The sequence below is a fragment of the Schistocerca americana genome, chromosome X (assembly GCF_021461395.2).
Source record: "Schistocerca americana isolate TAMUIC-IGC-003095 chromosome X, iqSchAmer2.1, whole genome shotgun sequence".
NCBI lineage: Eukaryota > Metazoa > Arthropoda > Insecta > Orthoptera > Acrididae > Schistocerca > Schistocerca americana.
The window spans coordinates 738,336,013-738,354,472 of record NC_060130.1 but is presented as its reverse complement, the minus strand read 5'-3'; the positions used below and the strand labels follow the sequence as shown (position 1 = coordinate 738,354,472).

The 18,460-nt window shown below is 43.0% G+C and overlaps 1 protein-coding gene across 1 annotated transcript in view; it reads left to right on the top strand.

Annotated features, from left to right (window-relative positions):
* Positions 1-18,460, top strand: part of LOC124556294 (glutamate receptor ionotropic, kainate 2-like) — a 414,191-nt gene that overhangs the window by 178,349 nt on the left and 217,382 nt on the right. The window contains exons 6-7 of the mRNA XM_047130270.1: positions 357-575; positions 2,937-3,146. Coding sequence (XP_046986226.1) covers positions 357-575; positions 2,937-3,146 — 429 coding nt within the window. The remainder of the gene's footprint in view (positions 1-356; positions 576-2,936; positions 3,147-18,460) is intronic.

Here is an 18,460-nt window from a genome sequence, read left to right as displayed (position 1 = left end):
ATAATCTGCCAGGAAGTTTCATATCAGCGCACACTCCGCTGCAGAGTGAAAATCTCATTCTTGACTAGGAATATCTGTTCCGGACTGTAAGGCCTACAAACGGAAACTTTTTGGTCGCCCCTTACAACTTTGCTGTAAATAAGCCGAACAGTAAAAAGCAAGCAATGCATTATCATTCTTAACCAAAAAAAATATTATTGTGGACAGTATAATGCAGGAATGTGACCAGAAGCATTTGTGTTGCAGATGGGACACGAGAACCTCTCGGGCAACATCACATTTGACCAGATAATCAGAGAAGATATTACTGCGAACAATATAACGTAAAAATGTGACCAGAAGCGTTTTTGTTGCAGATGGAACACGAGGGCCTTACGGGTAGCATCATGTTCGACAGCATGGGGACTCGAGTCGGATTCACACTCGAGGCTGTCGAGTTATCCGCTGCAGGCTTTAAGCGCATTGGAACATGGACACCAGAAAACGGCTTCTCCTCCGCCAGGACAGAAAAGGAAACCATCGATGATACTCTACACAAAATTTATGGCCGCCATCTGATTGTCGCTTCCAGATTGGTGAGTACGAAGACACTTCGTCACTGATTTGTTGTCACACACGGCGAGAAAATGTTTAGTATAGGAGAGAATAGCCGTATCAGTAGACGAGAAGACTAAGTAACGCCGCGGATTGGCACTAGACTCGGAAACAATCGTTTCACACTCTGGAGGTCACAGGATTTTCATCGCCACTACTTTTTCGCATAAGAGAGGAGGTTGTGGCGTAAACTTACATTATCGTCAGACTGTATGTTATAGTACTCATTGAAGTTCCAAATATCGCCTGAATTTTCATATGACATTTTTGGCTGTCATCCGGCGCTGCTGGTGATCATCATTACGGCAAATAGGGACGGTGGCTTCGGCGAGAAGAATAGACTGTGCTTCGCTAAAAGCCTTGTTTCTGATCATTATCAGCAACCCACTTTGGATGATACACTCTACGCACAATCATCATAGTCATCTTGGACTAACCACATATACTCAATATGCAAGCTGCCAACATATTAGCCACACAAAATAATTACCAAGAAAAATTATCGATATTGAATTTACAAATGCTCCTAGAGGAAATCGATAGTCTTGCACATATTCTCCACAGGTGTACGTATGGCAGGTTGTTTTTTCGTTATCGTAGTCTGTTAGTGTCGACAGAAAGACTGCTTGTATACCATTAAAAATCACAGTTGCATCCTCGTGTATCTATCTTTTGAATATTGTACACCCTATATAAATCGCAATGACAGATTTGATACACTCCCCAGTTACTAAGTAACAGCAAAACTTTTACTTCTTCAGCGATAATTCCTACCTATTTGTCACGGTTGAGTCTTTAAATTCAACAGATGTCATACTAATGTTAACAGCTAGTTATATGCCCAGCACCTACTTTAAATTCAGAGCAACTGAGCCGGAGGTAGCTCTCCTGCCACCACAGCGATTTGAATGGTTCCGCGTGGTTCTAGTATGGGATGTCATCGAATGCTGTACTGGACATCGTGTAACAGTCGAGCTTGGGCTGGGAAAATGCGCGATATCAACGGATTCGATCTCGTCCGGGTTGTGGGTGCCCAACACACAAGTCGCTCCACCTCAGAAGTCGTGCACGCACTGAGCTATTGGTATGTCACTCTGTCGAGGGTGTGCTGTGAGAAGCTCTATACAAGAAAAGCGCCACCATCAGAGCCTACTGTCGTGGGAAAAAATGTGTTGAACACAGTGGTCGACTTCGAGTATCGCTGATCGTAACTGCGAGTAGAGAGTTTACAGTGCAACAAGTCACTTACCATACCAGTCGGGGATAACAACAGTCGGTGACCAGGCATACAATCGGAAAATCGTTATGGGGTAAAAAACCACAACCCCACATTCGTACATACGTTAACTGTGCCTCGAAGAAGGGGACAAGAGGTTAGCATGGATAACGCAACACTACTATTGACACACAAAGCACGGAGAAAGTTCTCTCGGACTGATGCGCGTTGCATGTCAGGACTAACAGACAGCGAGGTACGAGTAGTCGAAATTAGCTTGAGTTCATTCATCGGTTCATTAACAGGACACGGTGGAGAAGTTCTCGAAAGAGAAATGTTTACGTGATATAAAATATGATAATTGATGGATCTGCGACCGCGTTTCAAGGGGAAAGGTAAAGAAACGTACTGCTTCTCCACCTACAGTACGACCACAGGTGACCCATCAGAAGGAATATTTATCACCCTTCATTCCTTAATGATTTTATGTGCAGACCATTGTCAGAAGGATGCTTTTATATCTCCAAGGTCACTTCATCTACATCCTCTTGAGCACATGTGGGATGCCATCTAGCAAGATGTTCACATTAGGGGCCCGTATTCAATCAAGGACTATGAGTTGTGGGCGGCAGCAGAACCGACATGGATCACGAAAGCTCCCCTAATACTTTGACTATCCCGTGTTCATTCTACGACACATCCCGCCTTCATCACGGAAATACACGGTGTTAGAAGCCACAGGATAAGTGTCTATAATTCAGTTTCTAATAGGTACATTTATCTCACAGTTCCTGGGAAAGGCTGTGTGTCGTCACCTACAAAGTGGTTGAACGTTAGCAGTATTTGTTAATGGAGATATTTTATAAATATTTAGAAACAACTATAAACGCAAGGAGAATGTAATAAGACAGTGGATCTACTGTGGTTTTAATGGCGTATTTTTTTCACCATTGTACATTTAGAAACTCACTTTCATCTTCAGGGCTTCAGTTAGCTTAAAGACAGTAGACAGAGTTCATTACTACGTTCTCCATTCCTTTAATTGTTTTGGTTTTGTCAGCAGTAGCTGCTATTGCTGCCATGAAATTACAAATCACTCTATTCACAGTAATATGACTTGTTTCAGGGTCCTCCTTACTTGCGTGAAAAGCCAAAGAAGGTCCCACCACGAATAGGAAACGACCGTTATGAGGGATATTCGATGGATCTAATCACACAAATCTCAGAGATACTGAATTTCACCTTCGAATTCCAGCTGGTGTCAGATGGCGAGTATGGAACCTACAATCCACGTACCCAGAGATGGAATGGGCTCATTGGAGAACTCATTTCCAGGGTAAGTTACCAGCTTCATTTTCCCAACACTGTAAACATTACATTGGCTTCAAATAGATGAGTAATGTGTTAATACAAGTAATATCCCAAAATCGTTTCTTCTCCTTCTTCACTCAAATTTTGATGAAATATTCCCCCACTATCCCATTACGTATATACTACACTCCTGGAAATTGAAATAAGAACACCGTGAATTCATTGTCCCAGGAAGGGGAAACTTTATTGACACATTCCTGGGGTCAGATACATCACATGATCACACTGACAGAACCACAGGCACATAGACACAGGCAACAGAGCATGCACAATGTCGGCACTAGTACAGTGTATTTCCACCTTTCGCAGCAATGCAGGCTGCTATTCTCCCATGGAGACGATCGTAGAGATGCTGGATGTAGTCCTGTGGAACGGCTTGCCATGCCATTTCCACCTGGCGCCTCAGTTGGACCAGCGTTCGTGCTGGACGTGCAGACCGCGTAAGACGACGCTTCATCCAGTCACAAACATGCTCAATGGGGGACAGATCCGGAGATCTTGCTGGCCAGGGTAGTTGACTTACACCTTCTAGAGCACGTTGGGTGGCACGGGATACATGCGGACGTGCATTGTCCTGTTGGAACAGCAAGTTCCCTTGCCGGTCTAGGAATGGTAGAACGATGGGTTCGATGACGGTTTGGATGTACCGTGCACTATTCAGTGTCCGCTCGACGATCACCAGTGGTGTACGGCCAGTGTAGGAGATCGCTCCCCACACCACGATGCCGGGTGTTGGCCCTGTGTGCCTCGGTCGTATGCAGTCCTGATTGTGGCGCTCACCTGCACGGCGCCAAACACGCATACGACCATCATTGGCACCAAGGCAGAAGCGACTCTCATCGCTGAAGACGACACGTCTCCATTCGTCCCTCCATTCACGCCTGTCGCGACACCACTGGAGGCGGGCTGCACGATGTTGGGGTGTGAGCGGAAGACGGCCTAACGGTGTGCGGGACCGTAGCCCAGCTTCATGGAGACGGTTGCGAATGGTCCTCGCCGATACCCCAGGAGCAACAGTGTCCCTAATTTGCTGGGAAGTGGTGGTGCGGTCCCCTACGGCACTGCGTAGGATTCTACGGTCTTGGCGTGCATCCGTGCGTCGCTGCGGTCCGGTCCCAGGTCGAGGGCACGTGCACCTTCCGCCGACCACTGGCGACAACATCGATGTACTGTGGAGACCTCACACCCCACGTGTTGAGCAATTCGGCGGTACGTCCACCCGGCCTCCCGCATGCCCACTATACGCCCTCGCTCAAAGTCCGTCAACTGCACATACGGTTCACGTCCACGCTGTCGCGGCATGCTACCAGTGTTAAAGACTGCGATGGAGCTCCGTATGCCACGGAAAACTGGCTGACACTGACGGCGGCGGTGCACAAATGCTGCGCAGCTAGCGCCATTCGACGGCCAACACCGCGGTTCCTGGTGTGTCCGCTGTGCCGTGCGTGTGATCATTGCTTGTACAGCCCTCTCGCAGTGTCCGGAGCAAGTATGGTGGGTCTGACACACCGGTGTCAATTTGTTCTTTTTTCCATTTCCAGGAGTGTAGTTCGAAAAGTAGGAGTAAACAAACGCCAAAGAAAAAAACTTAGCATGAGGTAAACCCTTAAAGAGGGATCTTAGTCATGTAAGAGATTTTGTATTATCTAAGGCGAACAAGAAAAGCCTAAACAGGTTCACCACATAAAAGGGGGGAAGGATTGCTCATGGCTTTCGTTTTTATTTCCAAACAACAGGAGTGCAATGACGAGTGAAACCGTAAGTAACTTTTCATATTAAATCCAGTAAAATGAAAAAATCTTTTGACGCAAGCAATGCATAATGCTTTCGTTTCGCTACGACCCTGCAATGAAGACTAAATTGACGTTAATCATTTAATTGTTTATATATTTCATGAACTTGCTGGAGAAGCAAAGCTGAGATTTAAATATTCTGGGAGGTGGTCTAATAAAGAGCGCAAGAAAGGTGGTATGAGCTTAGGACGATAGCAAGAAGATGATTACGTATGGATAAAGTGGCTGTTTATTATTTTCATCATATAATAGTCCCTCTAAAAGCAATGAAATAATTTACCAATAAATTAATTAAAATCGATCCCTTAACATACACGGGGAGTGGGAAGAGTCTCCAACAACATAATAATTTTGCATCGTGACTCATTTAAAATGGTTCAAATGGCTCTGAGCACTATGGGACTCAACTGCTGAGGTCATTAGTGCCCTAGAACTGAGAACTAGTTAAACCTAACTAACCTAAGGACATCACAAACATCCATGCCCGAGGCAGGATTCGAAACTGCGACCTTAGCGGTCTTGCGGTTCCAGACTGCAGCGCCTTTAACCGCACGGCCACTTCGGCCGGCTGACTCATTTAAACTTTCACACAAAGAAAAATATATGTATTTCTGCTTAACCAAAACACTACAAGAAAACTCAATTCAAACGGGGGGGGGGGGGGGGGGATGGTTCATAACGCAACCGTCGGGATTTACTATTTAATTATGCTGCATTTTTTAAGAAAATGGCAGTGAGTGCATCGGACTACCCAACGGCGTGTTATAACGAAATTTCGAGTATACGCAGCAATTATATTTCACTTTTAAGTAAACTATTTGATAATATTAAATTAGAAAGAAAGAAAAGATTCACGATATTGCAAAGTTGACGTACGTTTGTTAATGTTGTAACATACTGTAGTACTGTATGGCATAGTAACCTAGAGTCGTAATACATATGATAACCAATCACACACTCATACATCCAAACGATACTAGTTATCATGAACTAATTAACCCAAATATTTATATGGATAATACTGTGCAGCTAATATATCAGTTATAAGAGGCTGTCAAAAATATTATGTTTGAAGTCGTTGCTGCATTGTATATGCAAATTAGCGCGATTCCGATGCGGGTATACAAGCACCAACATAAAGGCAAATGCAAGGATTAGAGTGACATTCATGACTTTCCGACGTGCGTGTCGTAAACGCAGATGATTGAACTGTGACGACATTATGCCTCCAAACAGGACTAACGTGCTGTAATACTTTTCTTGGCTGTCGAAGGACAAATACCGGTAGACATCCGTTGAAGAACGAAGATGTGTATGGGTAGCATATCTCTGGGAAACCAGCGCAAAATGGTGCGCCAAAGGGTGCTGCTGCTTCATGATAATGCACATCAATATGTCGCAGATATCGTGACGCAGAAGTTACGCCAACCCAAGTGGGAGACGCTCGAGCACTTATCCTATAGTCCTGATTCCTTTCCCTGCGATTACCCCGCCTACGGTCCGTTAAAAAAGGCCTTGAAAGGTCGATGATTCCTGTCGGAGGAAGATGTGCAGAAGGTAGTTACGGATGTCTTCACGTATCAAAACACGGTGTTTTACCAACCTGGTGCATCGGTGAGATGATTGCCTCAATGCTCACGGCGATTTCGCCTGATTGTCATACCGATTCTGGACTGCACGGCCGTCAAACGGAAACTTTTGGATCGCACTTTATAATTCACTGTAATGACGGAACATTACGTTTTTAAAGAAACTTAATACGTAAATGCCAAATTTTTTATGATGGTGGGTTGTAAAAATACTTAATCAAATGGTTCAAATGGCTCTGAGCACTATGGGACTCAACTGCTGTGGTCATAAGTCCCCTAGAACTTAGAACTACTTAAACCTAAATAACCTAAGGACAGCACACAACACCCAGCCATCACGAGGCAGAGAAAATCCCTGACCCCGCCGGGAATCGAACCCGGGCGTGGGAAGCGGGAACGCTACCGCACGACCACGAGATGCGGGCTTACTTAATCAAAGAAACAAGTTGTCTACACTGTTCTTATTCTTAGACTGCTGAACGTGAGCGAAAGGAGTTATCGAGAAACCTCACTTTACAAACAAGTAGGATTTAGGATTATTACTCAAGCGCCGTGGTTAAGTGGTAGATAGTCTCCATATTCTGTATTGTTCCTCATATGTAGTGTTACGTTAATTATTTCATAATGACAAACCTCTTCTTCTGGCATCTCTATATACAGGGTGAATCACGAGGTTTTCCCCGGTTGCTGGAGGTTATTCCTTAGGTGATTTGGAACAAAAAACGTAAAAACAGTAATGTGATGAAATCCATAATTAAGGAGCTACAACAGAGTTCCGAACCATGCCACGGTGTATGGAGTGCTACACGTGTGTTCACAGGACACACGGTCAGTCTTAGGTGGACAAGTGCAGTGAGTGGTACGTTATTGATACTGCAGCCACTGTTTACTGTTATTGTCTCCTATGTGCAGTACGCTTTACGATGCCATACAAGTATTTATCGCGGGAGTATGGAGAGATGGTGTACATTCTGGGCTTCTGTGATGGTAATGCGAAATTTACTGTTGCCGAATATCGCTATCGGTATCCTAATTGTAGGATTCCTAGTGCCAAAAACATTTAGTGGAACATATCGAACATTGCTAGAAACTAGTACTCTTCCCATTATTCATATTCATTCCGAAAGTCATCGTGACGTTCAAGAAGAGGAAAACACTCTTTCTTAATTCAGTAGAGCGCAGTCCTCGTTCAAGTACAAGACGCCTAGCTACCCGAATGAAGATATGTAGGATTCTTCGTGAGAGTGGACTCTATCCTTTCCATGTGCAGAAAGTTCCACATTTAGAGCCACATGATTGTGCCAACCATTTGCACTTTCGTAACTGGTTAAACACAAACCGGGAGCTCTATGGCTTCATAATGTTCAGTGATGAGGGAACCTTTACAAGAGATGGCATCAGCAACTTGCATAACATACATGTCTGGGCAGACGAAAATCCCAGTGTCACTGTAGTATCTCAATTTCGACGCAGATTCAGTGTCATGTCTGGTGTGGTGCTGTGTGTGACCAGTTACTGGGGCCTTTTATTCTCCCAGGAAATTAAAATGGCCAGATGTACCGTAAGTTTTTGTGAAAAGACTTTGCAGCTTTTTGAAGATGTTCCTCTGGAAACAAGATGCCATATGTACGTCCAACATGACGGGGCACCTGCACACTTCCACAATGTGGTAACAGCGTATCTTATTCAGCAGTTCCCACATCGATGGATTTCATCAGCAAACAGAAATATTTTAGAATCACCTGTAATATTAGAGGGCATATCATTTATCTAAATAAGGAACAGGAGTGGCCCCCGCGCTGATCCCTGGGGCAAACCCCATTTAACCGCGCCCAACTCGGACCCCACAACATAGCCCTTGTCAGTAAGGTGGAGAATGACCATTTCCTGTCCGTTCTTAAAGACAGGATGCCTTAGTTAAATGAAAAAAAAAAGATCCCTAGCGTTCGAAATCTTTCGTTTAATCCATCAGGTACCTCGCAGAGAAAAGAGAATATAGCATTTTCAGTTGCTAAACCATTTCTAAAACCAAACTGTACGTTTGATAACAAATTATGCGAAATCAAATGATCATTTATCCTTACATACACTGTCTTTTCAATAACTTTAGAAAATACATATGGCATAGAAAAAGGTCTACATTATCCATTTCTCCCTTTTTATAATCGTTCAGGAAATTGACCATTCTTAACGGAAAAATTACAAATGTGGATAATTACAGGGCTGACATGGACAGCACAGTACTTAAGTATTCAGCTAGATACTCCATCATATCCATGAGTGTCATTATCTTCACTGATTTCAGATATCAGTCTCGGAAAGGCATTTTCTAAGAGAGTTATATGATTCCCTGCAGAAACTGTGTTTTTAATCAAACCACCAGCTGTCTTCAGAAAGTAATAGTGAAATACTGTGCATGTATCTGACTTATGAGTATTAGAAACATTTTTACTACATACTTACTTTATATCCCGGACCTTGTGCTGCTGACTGGACACTACCTTCACAACTGACCGCATGATTTTAATTTTATCCTCTGAATTAGCTATTCTATTTGCATACCACATACTCTTTGTCTTCCTGATAACATTTTTAAGCACCTTACAATACTGCTTGTGATGGGCTACTGTGACTCGATTGTGACTACTCCTAACATTCTGATATAATTCTCACTTTGTTCTACATGATATCCTTATCCCATCAGTCAGCCACCCACCTGCCTTTTACTGCTAGTACCCTGTTTAGAACGTTCTGATGGAAAGCAGCTTTCAAAGAGCATGAGAAATGTGTTAAGGAAAGCTTCATATTTGTCATCTATGTTATCAGCACTATAACCATCTTGCAACTCTTGTCCCTAATGAGGTTTAAAAAACCCTCTATTGCCATTGAATATGCTTTTATAGATAGTTTGTAATTACATATACCATTTGTTTAAGTACAAAAATCTTTCACGATTAAAATTTTTGCATCATGTTCTGAAAGGCCATTCACCCTTTTACTACTAGAATGCCCATTTAGTAATGAAGAAGGAATAAAAATATTGCCTATGGTTGTGCTACTGTTCCCTTGCATCCTGGTTGGAAAAAATAGTCCGCATCAGATCATATGAATTTCGGATATCTTTCAACATACTTTTCCTTACACAGTCACTTACAAAATTAACATTGAAGTCACGGCATACATTTAATTTTTAGTAGTTCCTGTAAAGTGAACCAAGAACCCACTCTAGCTTTAGCAGAAATGTTAGGGGACCTATAAATAACAACAATTACTAGTTTAGTTTCACTAAATTCAACTGCCCTTGCATAACATTCAATTACCTTCTCAGTGCAGTGTTTTGATACGTCTGTGAACTGAAACGGAGTACTGTTTTTAAGTACATTGCCACTCCCCCACTCCGCAAAGAACTTGAAACCAGTCGGCTAATCTGTAACCTGGTAAAGGAAGTCTCAGAATTGTCAAATTATATAAGCGCTGTTCCGATTTACCAATAATATCAGAGTCAACATCTATAAGCAGTTCCCTAACTTTATTTCTAATAACTCTCGTATTTTGATGAACTTTGCTAGTCCCTTCACTACTTTGACGCCTGACCTTCGCTGAAGGTGGCTCCTTTGTTAGAGAAACTTCATTTAAGCAGGAATGCCTATCAGCTGATTCCGTCTAGAAAGGTGCAGCTCTAACACTGACTACTACAGAAATTTTCCCATGAGTGATCCCACCACCGCATACTACACTGTCACACAGGATCCAAGCCCAACTAATTCACTGAGAAAACCGTTTGAGCGATGTTCACCAGTTTATTTCCGAACAGGGTAAACTCGCTCAACATTTTCATTCTCGGGTGCGAGATTTACAAACTAGTGTAAGCCGTTTTGGTTTCGAGGACTTGGGATCGGTGAGTGGCGAGCAGAAATTTTCGTCCGGATAAGTAATGCTCGAGAGCAATGGTCAGGCGGTAGAGGGGGTTCAGCAATCATCTGGAGGTATCTTTGGTAAATTGCCTCACGCTGTGGACCATTTGCTCTAAGATATTAAGCAACTCTCGGTAGAGAATCTGAGCGAGGTAAAATCCGTTTTGTGGCTTACTATTAAGTTTGAATTCCATGCTAACACTTTGGAGATGTCACATGATATTCTACGTCAGTTGTTGTATCCATTGACACACGGGGTTTTAAGCCGTATATTTTCCGAAGTCCTGCAAGAGCAAGGGGGACTGAAGGGTATTCGGAAGCGTATTACTGAGTTTAAGCTTTCACCCCGTATTAAAAATGAACCCGAGTGAAAGCAATTTTGGCGAGTTCAGACCACTAATAGATTTATTGTCCTTTGAGGTGAATCAGTTATATGAATGCATGGTGTCTGTCCTTTCGGTCATGTCTGAGACATCAGACACCACACACACATATAATTGATTCCCCTCGACGGGCAATGAATCCATCAAATTCAATGCGGATGCACAGCTGCATCCGACCTCCTGTGGGAATCTCTAAGTAGCGAGCATGAAGGACATGGACAAGGACTGCGGATAGGTGGCGCTAGGTAGGAATGTGGATCGGCCGGCAGGCGTACCGAGATAGTCCGCACACTTGCGACAAACGTTCTGGTGACGCAGTGGTTAACGCAACCCCCTCGTAAGCAGGAGATCCCAGGCTCAAATAGCGGTCTGACACACATTTTGACTCATTGCTCCTGGTGCCGCACAAAGTCCTCATACAGCTGATATCAATAGTCCCTTTCCTTTCGTTTTTCCCCCCTGCTCCTTCAATTTACAGAGCTTCCCTTTAGTTAACTTGTGGTCTATTAATGAACTTATTCTGGAGCAATTTAGACCGAAAAATATCCAGCATAATTGGAGAAAGGCGTGATGCAGCACCCAGCATTCCCATTAGAAGTTAGGGAGGTGTTACAATCGTGGTTGTAAAAAGTTAAAAGGTAAAGCAGGGGTCCGAGTTTTTGTGTGGAACCCCAATGTCACCTTAAAAGGGGAAGCGCGTTACACTAATAAACTGACTCTATGGTTCCTCGTCTAGTGGCTAGAGTTTCTGCCTCTGGATCACGGGGCCCCGGGTCCGATTCTCAGCCGGGTTGGGGATTTTTCTGTTGTCCTCATCATTTCATCATCATTCGTGCAAGTGGCGAGATTGGACTGTGTACAGATTGGGGTTTTGTACGGGTGCTGATAACCGCGCAATTGAGCGCCCCACAAACTGAACATCATCATCCACGTTTCCTCAGTCCCTGCAAGAGCGTGCAGCGATTAAGTCATGTTAGTTTTATTTTGCAGAATTTCTGCAAGATAAATTGTTGCGGCCTCATATGAGCCAAGTGGAGAAGAATTAGTTAATTCTATCAAAAACAACAAAGGGGAACGCTCCCGCGCCATTTTTCTCGGTTTGGTGGGCGAGGTTGAGCCGTGCCAGCTCCCTTTCTTTTTACAAACTGCCCGCTTCGTCCGGATGACTTTGCAGCTGCAACGTAGAGTGCGCTGTTTATCTAGAGGGCGTGATGGGGGTGTCATGACCGGGGAAGCGAGGCGTTGCTGTAGGAGTACTGAGCTGGGACCGTTGGTGCTTGGGCCGCGACGTCCTGCTCTCAGTGTCAAGAGGGTCACGTGGCTAGGCGTACTGGCTTTGGACGGTGGGACGTTTGTGTATGTAGAAAGGCTTTCTTAGTGTAGAGCTCACTCAACTCTTCAAGTTACTTACTTGTAATCTTTAATTAAGGCCTAAGAAGTCGGTGGAGATCGCCAATCGTTAACTTACGTAATTGTAATCTAGTAACTATTTTGTGTAACTGCTGTTTTTGTCATTATAAGTGCCTAAGCGACCAGTTGTTCTATGCCAATTGGGTACCTCTTGTTTTAACAGTGTACATGGGAAGCTACTCCTGTCGAAAACCACTCACTCATTTGCTTTAGTAGTTCGTTTAATGTGACAGTCCACCCTCCTTTCTTTTAGTGTCGAGGGCTGTAACGGCACTGGCTTTGTGGTCCTCGCGCATGGTTTGGCCGTGTTCAAATGTGTGTGAAATCTTATGGGACTTAACTGCTAAGGTCATCAGTCCCTAAGTTTACACACTACTTAACCTAAATTATCCTAAGGACAAACATGCACCCACGCCCGAGGGAGGACTCGAACCTCCGCCGGGACCAGCCGCACAGCCCATGAGGTTTGGCCATAATTGACTGCACTTCGTATGCGCGGTACCTAGAAGCAAACAAATTGTTTTTAGTTATTTCTCAATTTGTCAGGTCATCGCCCTGTTGCGTTCTGTTTATTGTGTTTGGTGTTACCATTCAGATATTGTAAGAGGAAAAGCAGATAATCTCCACTGCGTGGCTTAAGCCTCATGCTTAAGGGATTTATTTCTGCTGAACATTCTTTCCGCGCGTTGTTAACTGTGACCGTTCTTGCGCGGGGCAGAGTTCATTGATACTGAACGAAGTATAAAAAAAAGAAAAAAAGCCGTGGATAAGAAGAGGCCTCAGTGCCAAACTTTAAATTTGTTTCTTCACTCATTGAATTCTAGGGATAGGTATGGCACTGGAATTCGTTTCTCGCTGGAGATACAGAGGCAGCGCTTAGTTGGTATCCAAACTGTTGTTCGCCTTTTAATTTCTGTTAATGTAATTTGTGTTGATCTCGCAAATTTTTCTTTTCGTTTATATATTGTTTTTTAATTGTAATAAAGTCTGTCTAATAGTGAATGATGTGTACTACAAACTCTGGCCCAGTTCATTCACGTGTTTGAGTTTGGTTAAGCTGCACTCTGAAAGCTGAAATTTCAGTGATCACCAGTCCTAATGTTAAGTTTCTCGCTATTCTCATCTCTACGTTTATCATTTCTTTCGTCTTTCGTGGATTTACCCTCAATCCATATTCCTTACTCATTAGACTGTTCATCCATGCAGCAAATCCTGTAATTCTCCTTCACTATCACTGAGGATAGCAATTTCATCAGCGAATCTCATCATTGATATCCTTTCACCTTGAATCTTAATTCCACTTTTCAACCTTTCTTTTATTTCCGTTATTCCTTCTTCGGTGTATACAATGAGACAGAACTGTAGGGTTGAAAGACTGCATCCTAGTCGCACACCCTTTTTAATCCGAGAACTTCGTTCTTGGTCTTCCACTCTTACTGTTCTTTATTATCTCTTGTACGTATTGTGTGTTACCCGTCCTTCACTATAGCATCCCTCTATTTTTCTCGTAATTTAGAACATTTCTCATCAACCCTATAACAGACATCGTGACAAATGTCCTACAAAAATACGTTTATGTTCGATTACGTGCAACGTAAATCCTCCAATCAAGTTGGAAATTTTATATCAACACAAACAATTTATTAATAGAAATCTTTTCTCTTCAGCAGATTGCCGTCCTATGACGGTACCACTTATTAATTTCCTCATTTTTACGTTCTCTTTTCATAAGACACTACATTTAAACAATTTACTTTTATAGAGTTTTACAGCCGTCACATTCACATGCACTTTCATTAAACTCTGCTTTATATATAAACAGTTTTTATAGACACGGAGACGAAGGATTTCCTTAACTTGACAGGCGACTGGGGCGTGGCATAGGTATGTCATTGATACCTAGATTTGAATCATCCATCAGTGCTGTGACCGTAGATTCTATGATTTCAGATTTCCCCAAACTGCGATAGGAACGAATATTGTTCCTACTTTCTCTCGCCTCCATCGACAGCACAGGTACGCAAAAAATGGCATTAATTATTCAGCTCGTCCGCACAGTCCAAGCCTGAAATAAATCACAACTTCTAATAACCCTCAATGCCTTTTAATATCTCAATGAATATCTTACGTTGCTTTTCATAATACTTCATCTTCACCACGAGAGTATATTGCAAATTCTAACCACACTCTTTGCTTGCCAACATTTTGACAGATATGTCATGTCATCATAACTGTGAGAGTATATCATTGAGTTTTACAGAAATCCTAGTACATAACTGTACTGTCATGAAAAAGACGGCTTCAGCTGTATGACAAAAATTTATTTATCATGCAATTAGTTTCACGGCGTTAGAGCCACACCTTAAGATGCATCTGTGTGCAAAAAAGAGCAGACCATATAAAGATCTCATTTCGGTTAAAATGTACTTGAAATATATGCAAAACGATGTTGGAGAATTATATGCCCAGATTTATTCATAACATATTTCAAACGATGACGAGTAGATGATTCAACATTCTTCGTCCAATTGTGAGAAAAAATTTCAGCCGTGAAGAGTTGAGTAGACCAATTTAAAATAGAGCAGAATTCAGGGAATATCGTCGTGATACAAAAAATCTAAAATAAAGATAAAGTGGTAGACCAGATGAACGTAAAAGAATGAAACAAATTATATGTGTAGGTGACGTTCTCACTGTCAAGGTAAAATAAATCTCCCAAAGGACAGCTTGTATGTTTGTACGGCAACTAACGAAGGTCAAGTTCAGATAAAATGCTGCTTACAAAATAGACCATCACGTAGACAAAAAAAGTACTGCAGAAAGTGAAAACGAAAATATTCTATAGACATATCAAAGGCCTAACATCGTCGTAACGACATGAGGCACGCAGTGACAACCTAGACGAACGGAGCTGGATTAGCGCCCACGGTGATAATAAAAACAGGCGCATGCTCATGAGAACGTGTGCAACGTGAGACGATACAGGAGCAGAATCAAAAACAGTGGCAGAGAAAGTTGGGTAGCATCTTTACAAGTAATTTTATATGTGAAAGGTAGAAGTACTAACAAGGGGAGGCCGCCAATTGTGAAATTCAGATTCAATTCATACTGCGCATGATAAAAGCTCATGGCCAGAGGTGTAATGCGGCAAAGCACCAAGATGCACTTCTCAGCCGTTGTCGAGAAAATCGACAGTTAAAATAAACCGTTCGGTGAAATACTCTCAACGATTAATAATTATCGACAGCGTCGTGGCGCAGCGGTAAGCGCTCGGGTTCGTAATCAGAAGGTCGCCGGATCGAATCTCGCGCCATGCAATTTTTTTTTTTTTTTTTTAGTATTTGTTTTTTGTTATTCAAATGTGTCTATACACACCCACACACACACACACACACACACACACACACACACACACACACACACACATATATATATATATATATATGAATTACGAAAAACTAATAATAAAAAAAAAATGTTGCATGGCGTGAGATTCGATCCGGCGACCACCCGATTACAAACCCGAGCGCTTACCGCTGCGCCACGACGCTGTATAAAATTATTAACCGTAGAGGGCATTTCACCGCAACGGTTTATTTTAACTGTCGATTTTCTCGACAACGGCTGAGAAGTGCATCTTGGTGCTTTGCCACATTACACCTCTGGCCATGAGCTTTTATTATGCGCAGTATGAATCGAATCTGAATTTCACAATTGGCGGCCTCCCCTTGTAAGACACAATTGTTATTTTACACTGAAGCGCCAAAGAAACTGGTCTAGGCATGAGTATCCAAGTACAGAGAGATACATAAACAGGCACAATACGACGCTGCGGTCGGCAACGCTTATATAAGGCAACATCTGTCTGGCGTAGTTGTTAGAAAGATTTAAGTGAGTTTCAACGTGGTGTTGTAGTCGGCGCACGAACAATGGGACACAGCAACTCCGAGGTAGCGATGAAGTGGGGATTTTCCGTACGACCATTTCACGAGTGTACCGTGAATATCAGGAATCCGGTAAAACACCAAATCTCCGACATCGATAAGGCCGGAAAAAGATCCTGCAAGAATGAGACCAACGACGACTGTAGAGAATCGTTCAACGTGACAGAAGTGCCACCCTTCCGCAAATTTCTGCAGGTTTCAATGATGGGCCCTCACAAGTGAAACACCATCGATATGGGCTTTCGGAGCCAAAGGCCCAGTCGTGTACCCTTGATGACTGCATGACACAAAGCTTTACACCTCGCCTGGGCCTGTTAACACCGACAGTGGGTTGTTGCTGACTGGAAACGTGTCGCCAAGTCAAATGAGTGTCGTTTCAAATTTTATCGAGAGGATAGGCGTGTACGGGTATGGAGACAACCTCATGATTCCATGGACCCTGCATGTGAGCAGGGTACTGTTCAAGCAGGTGGAGGCTCTGTAATGGCGTGGGGCTTCTGCAATTGGAGTGATATAGGACTCCTCATACGCCTAGATACAACTCTGACAGGTTACACGCACGAGGATTGCCCAGAAAGTAATGCACCGCATTTTTTTTCTTAGCCGAAAGCAATGCAAAGAATGCGAAACGTTACGTATGTGTTATTTGAAGTCTCCTGAGAGAGCGTGCCAAGTTTCCGTCACTTCCGACAGATAGCATAGTTGCAGGACAGTTTCAAAATGGCGTCTGTAGGTGATGTACGTTACAAGCAACGTGCCGTCATCGAATTTCTCACTGCAGAGAAAGAAACTGTGGAGAATATTCACAAAGGCTTGTGCAAAGTCTATGGAGGATCTGCTGTCGACAGAGGTACACTAGTCGCTGGGGGCGAAGGGTGAGGTCATCAGAAGGCGGTTCGGCGGAGCTCCACGATTTGCAGCTGTCAGGGATACCATCCACAGCTGTCACACATAATCTAGCCCCCTCGGACTTCCACTTGTTTGGACCATTAAAGGATGCCATTTATGGAAGACATTTTGTGGGCGATGAGGAGGTGATTCACACAGTGAAGCACTGGCTCCACCACCAGGACAAGAATTTGTACCGACAGGGCATACACAATCTTGTTTCGCACTGGAGAAACGCTTTATAACAGGATGGAAATTACGTGGAAAAATAGGGTGTGTAGATAAAACATCATTCTTTCGTGTGTGTAATCATCATTATGTTCAATAAAGAATTGTTGAAGAAAAAAATGCCGTGCATTACTTTCTGGCCAACCCTCATACGTAAGCTTCCTGTCTGATCACTTGCATCCATTCATCTCCATTTTGCATTCCGACGGATTTGGGCAATTCCAGCAGGACAATGCGGCAGCACACACGTTCAGAATTGCTACAGAGTGGCTTACGGAACACTCTTCTGAGTTTAAACACTTCCGCTGGCCATCAGACTCCCCAGACATGAACATTATTGATCATATCTGGGATGCCTTGCAACGAGCCATTCAGAAGAGAGCTCCATCCCCTCGTACTCTTACGGATTTATGGACAGCCATGCAGGGATCACGGTGTCAATTCCCTCCAACACTACTTCAGACATAAGTCGAGACCATGCCACGTCGTATTGCGGCACTTCTGCGTACTCGTGGGGGCTCTACACGATATTAGGCAGGTGTACCAGTTTCTTTAGCAATTCAGTTTATTTTTAAAACAAGGATGCAGACATTCCTAGCGGAATGTAATCGTAAATTAAAAGGAATTGTATAAGACCTAGTTAATAAACTTCTTTATGAAACGAAAATATATTAAAAGCGATGTATTGATCTCATAATGATTAAAAATTCTAGATAGCAAACCCGGAGATGGCAGAGTGAAGAATTATTAATTCAGGAAAGAATGCCAAATAATTGCGTGTAAAATAGTTTAACATATGGAATAGATTATATGTACTAGGTTATTCTATTTAAACAGTTGAAGTTTGCTAAAATGTTGCGATGGAGCAACTTTAGTTGCCCATTGAGGGTGTGCATTGGGAGACGATTTTGGCATTTCAATATCTCGATCTCTTAGAGAATGTTGTGATTATGTCCCTGTCTTTCCCGATGAATAATTTTTAAATTATGTTGCAAATTATGAATTGGGTGTCCCTCATCACTTACATAATTACTTAATGGTGATAACTAGATTAAGATGGTTTTTTAAATCCCGCGCAGACGCTTCTGCCTATTTGTCCATCGTAGCTCATAGGACAGTTGTCGCACGTA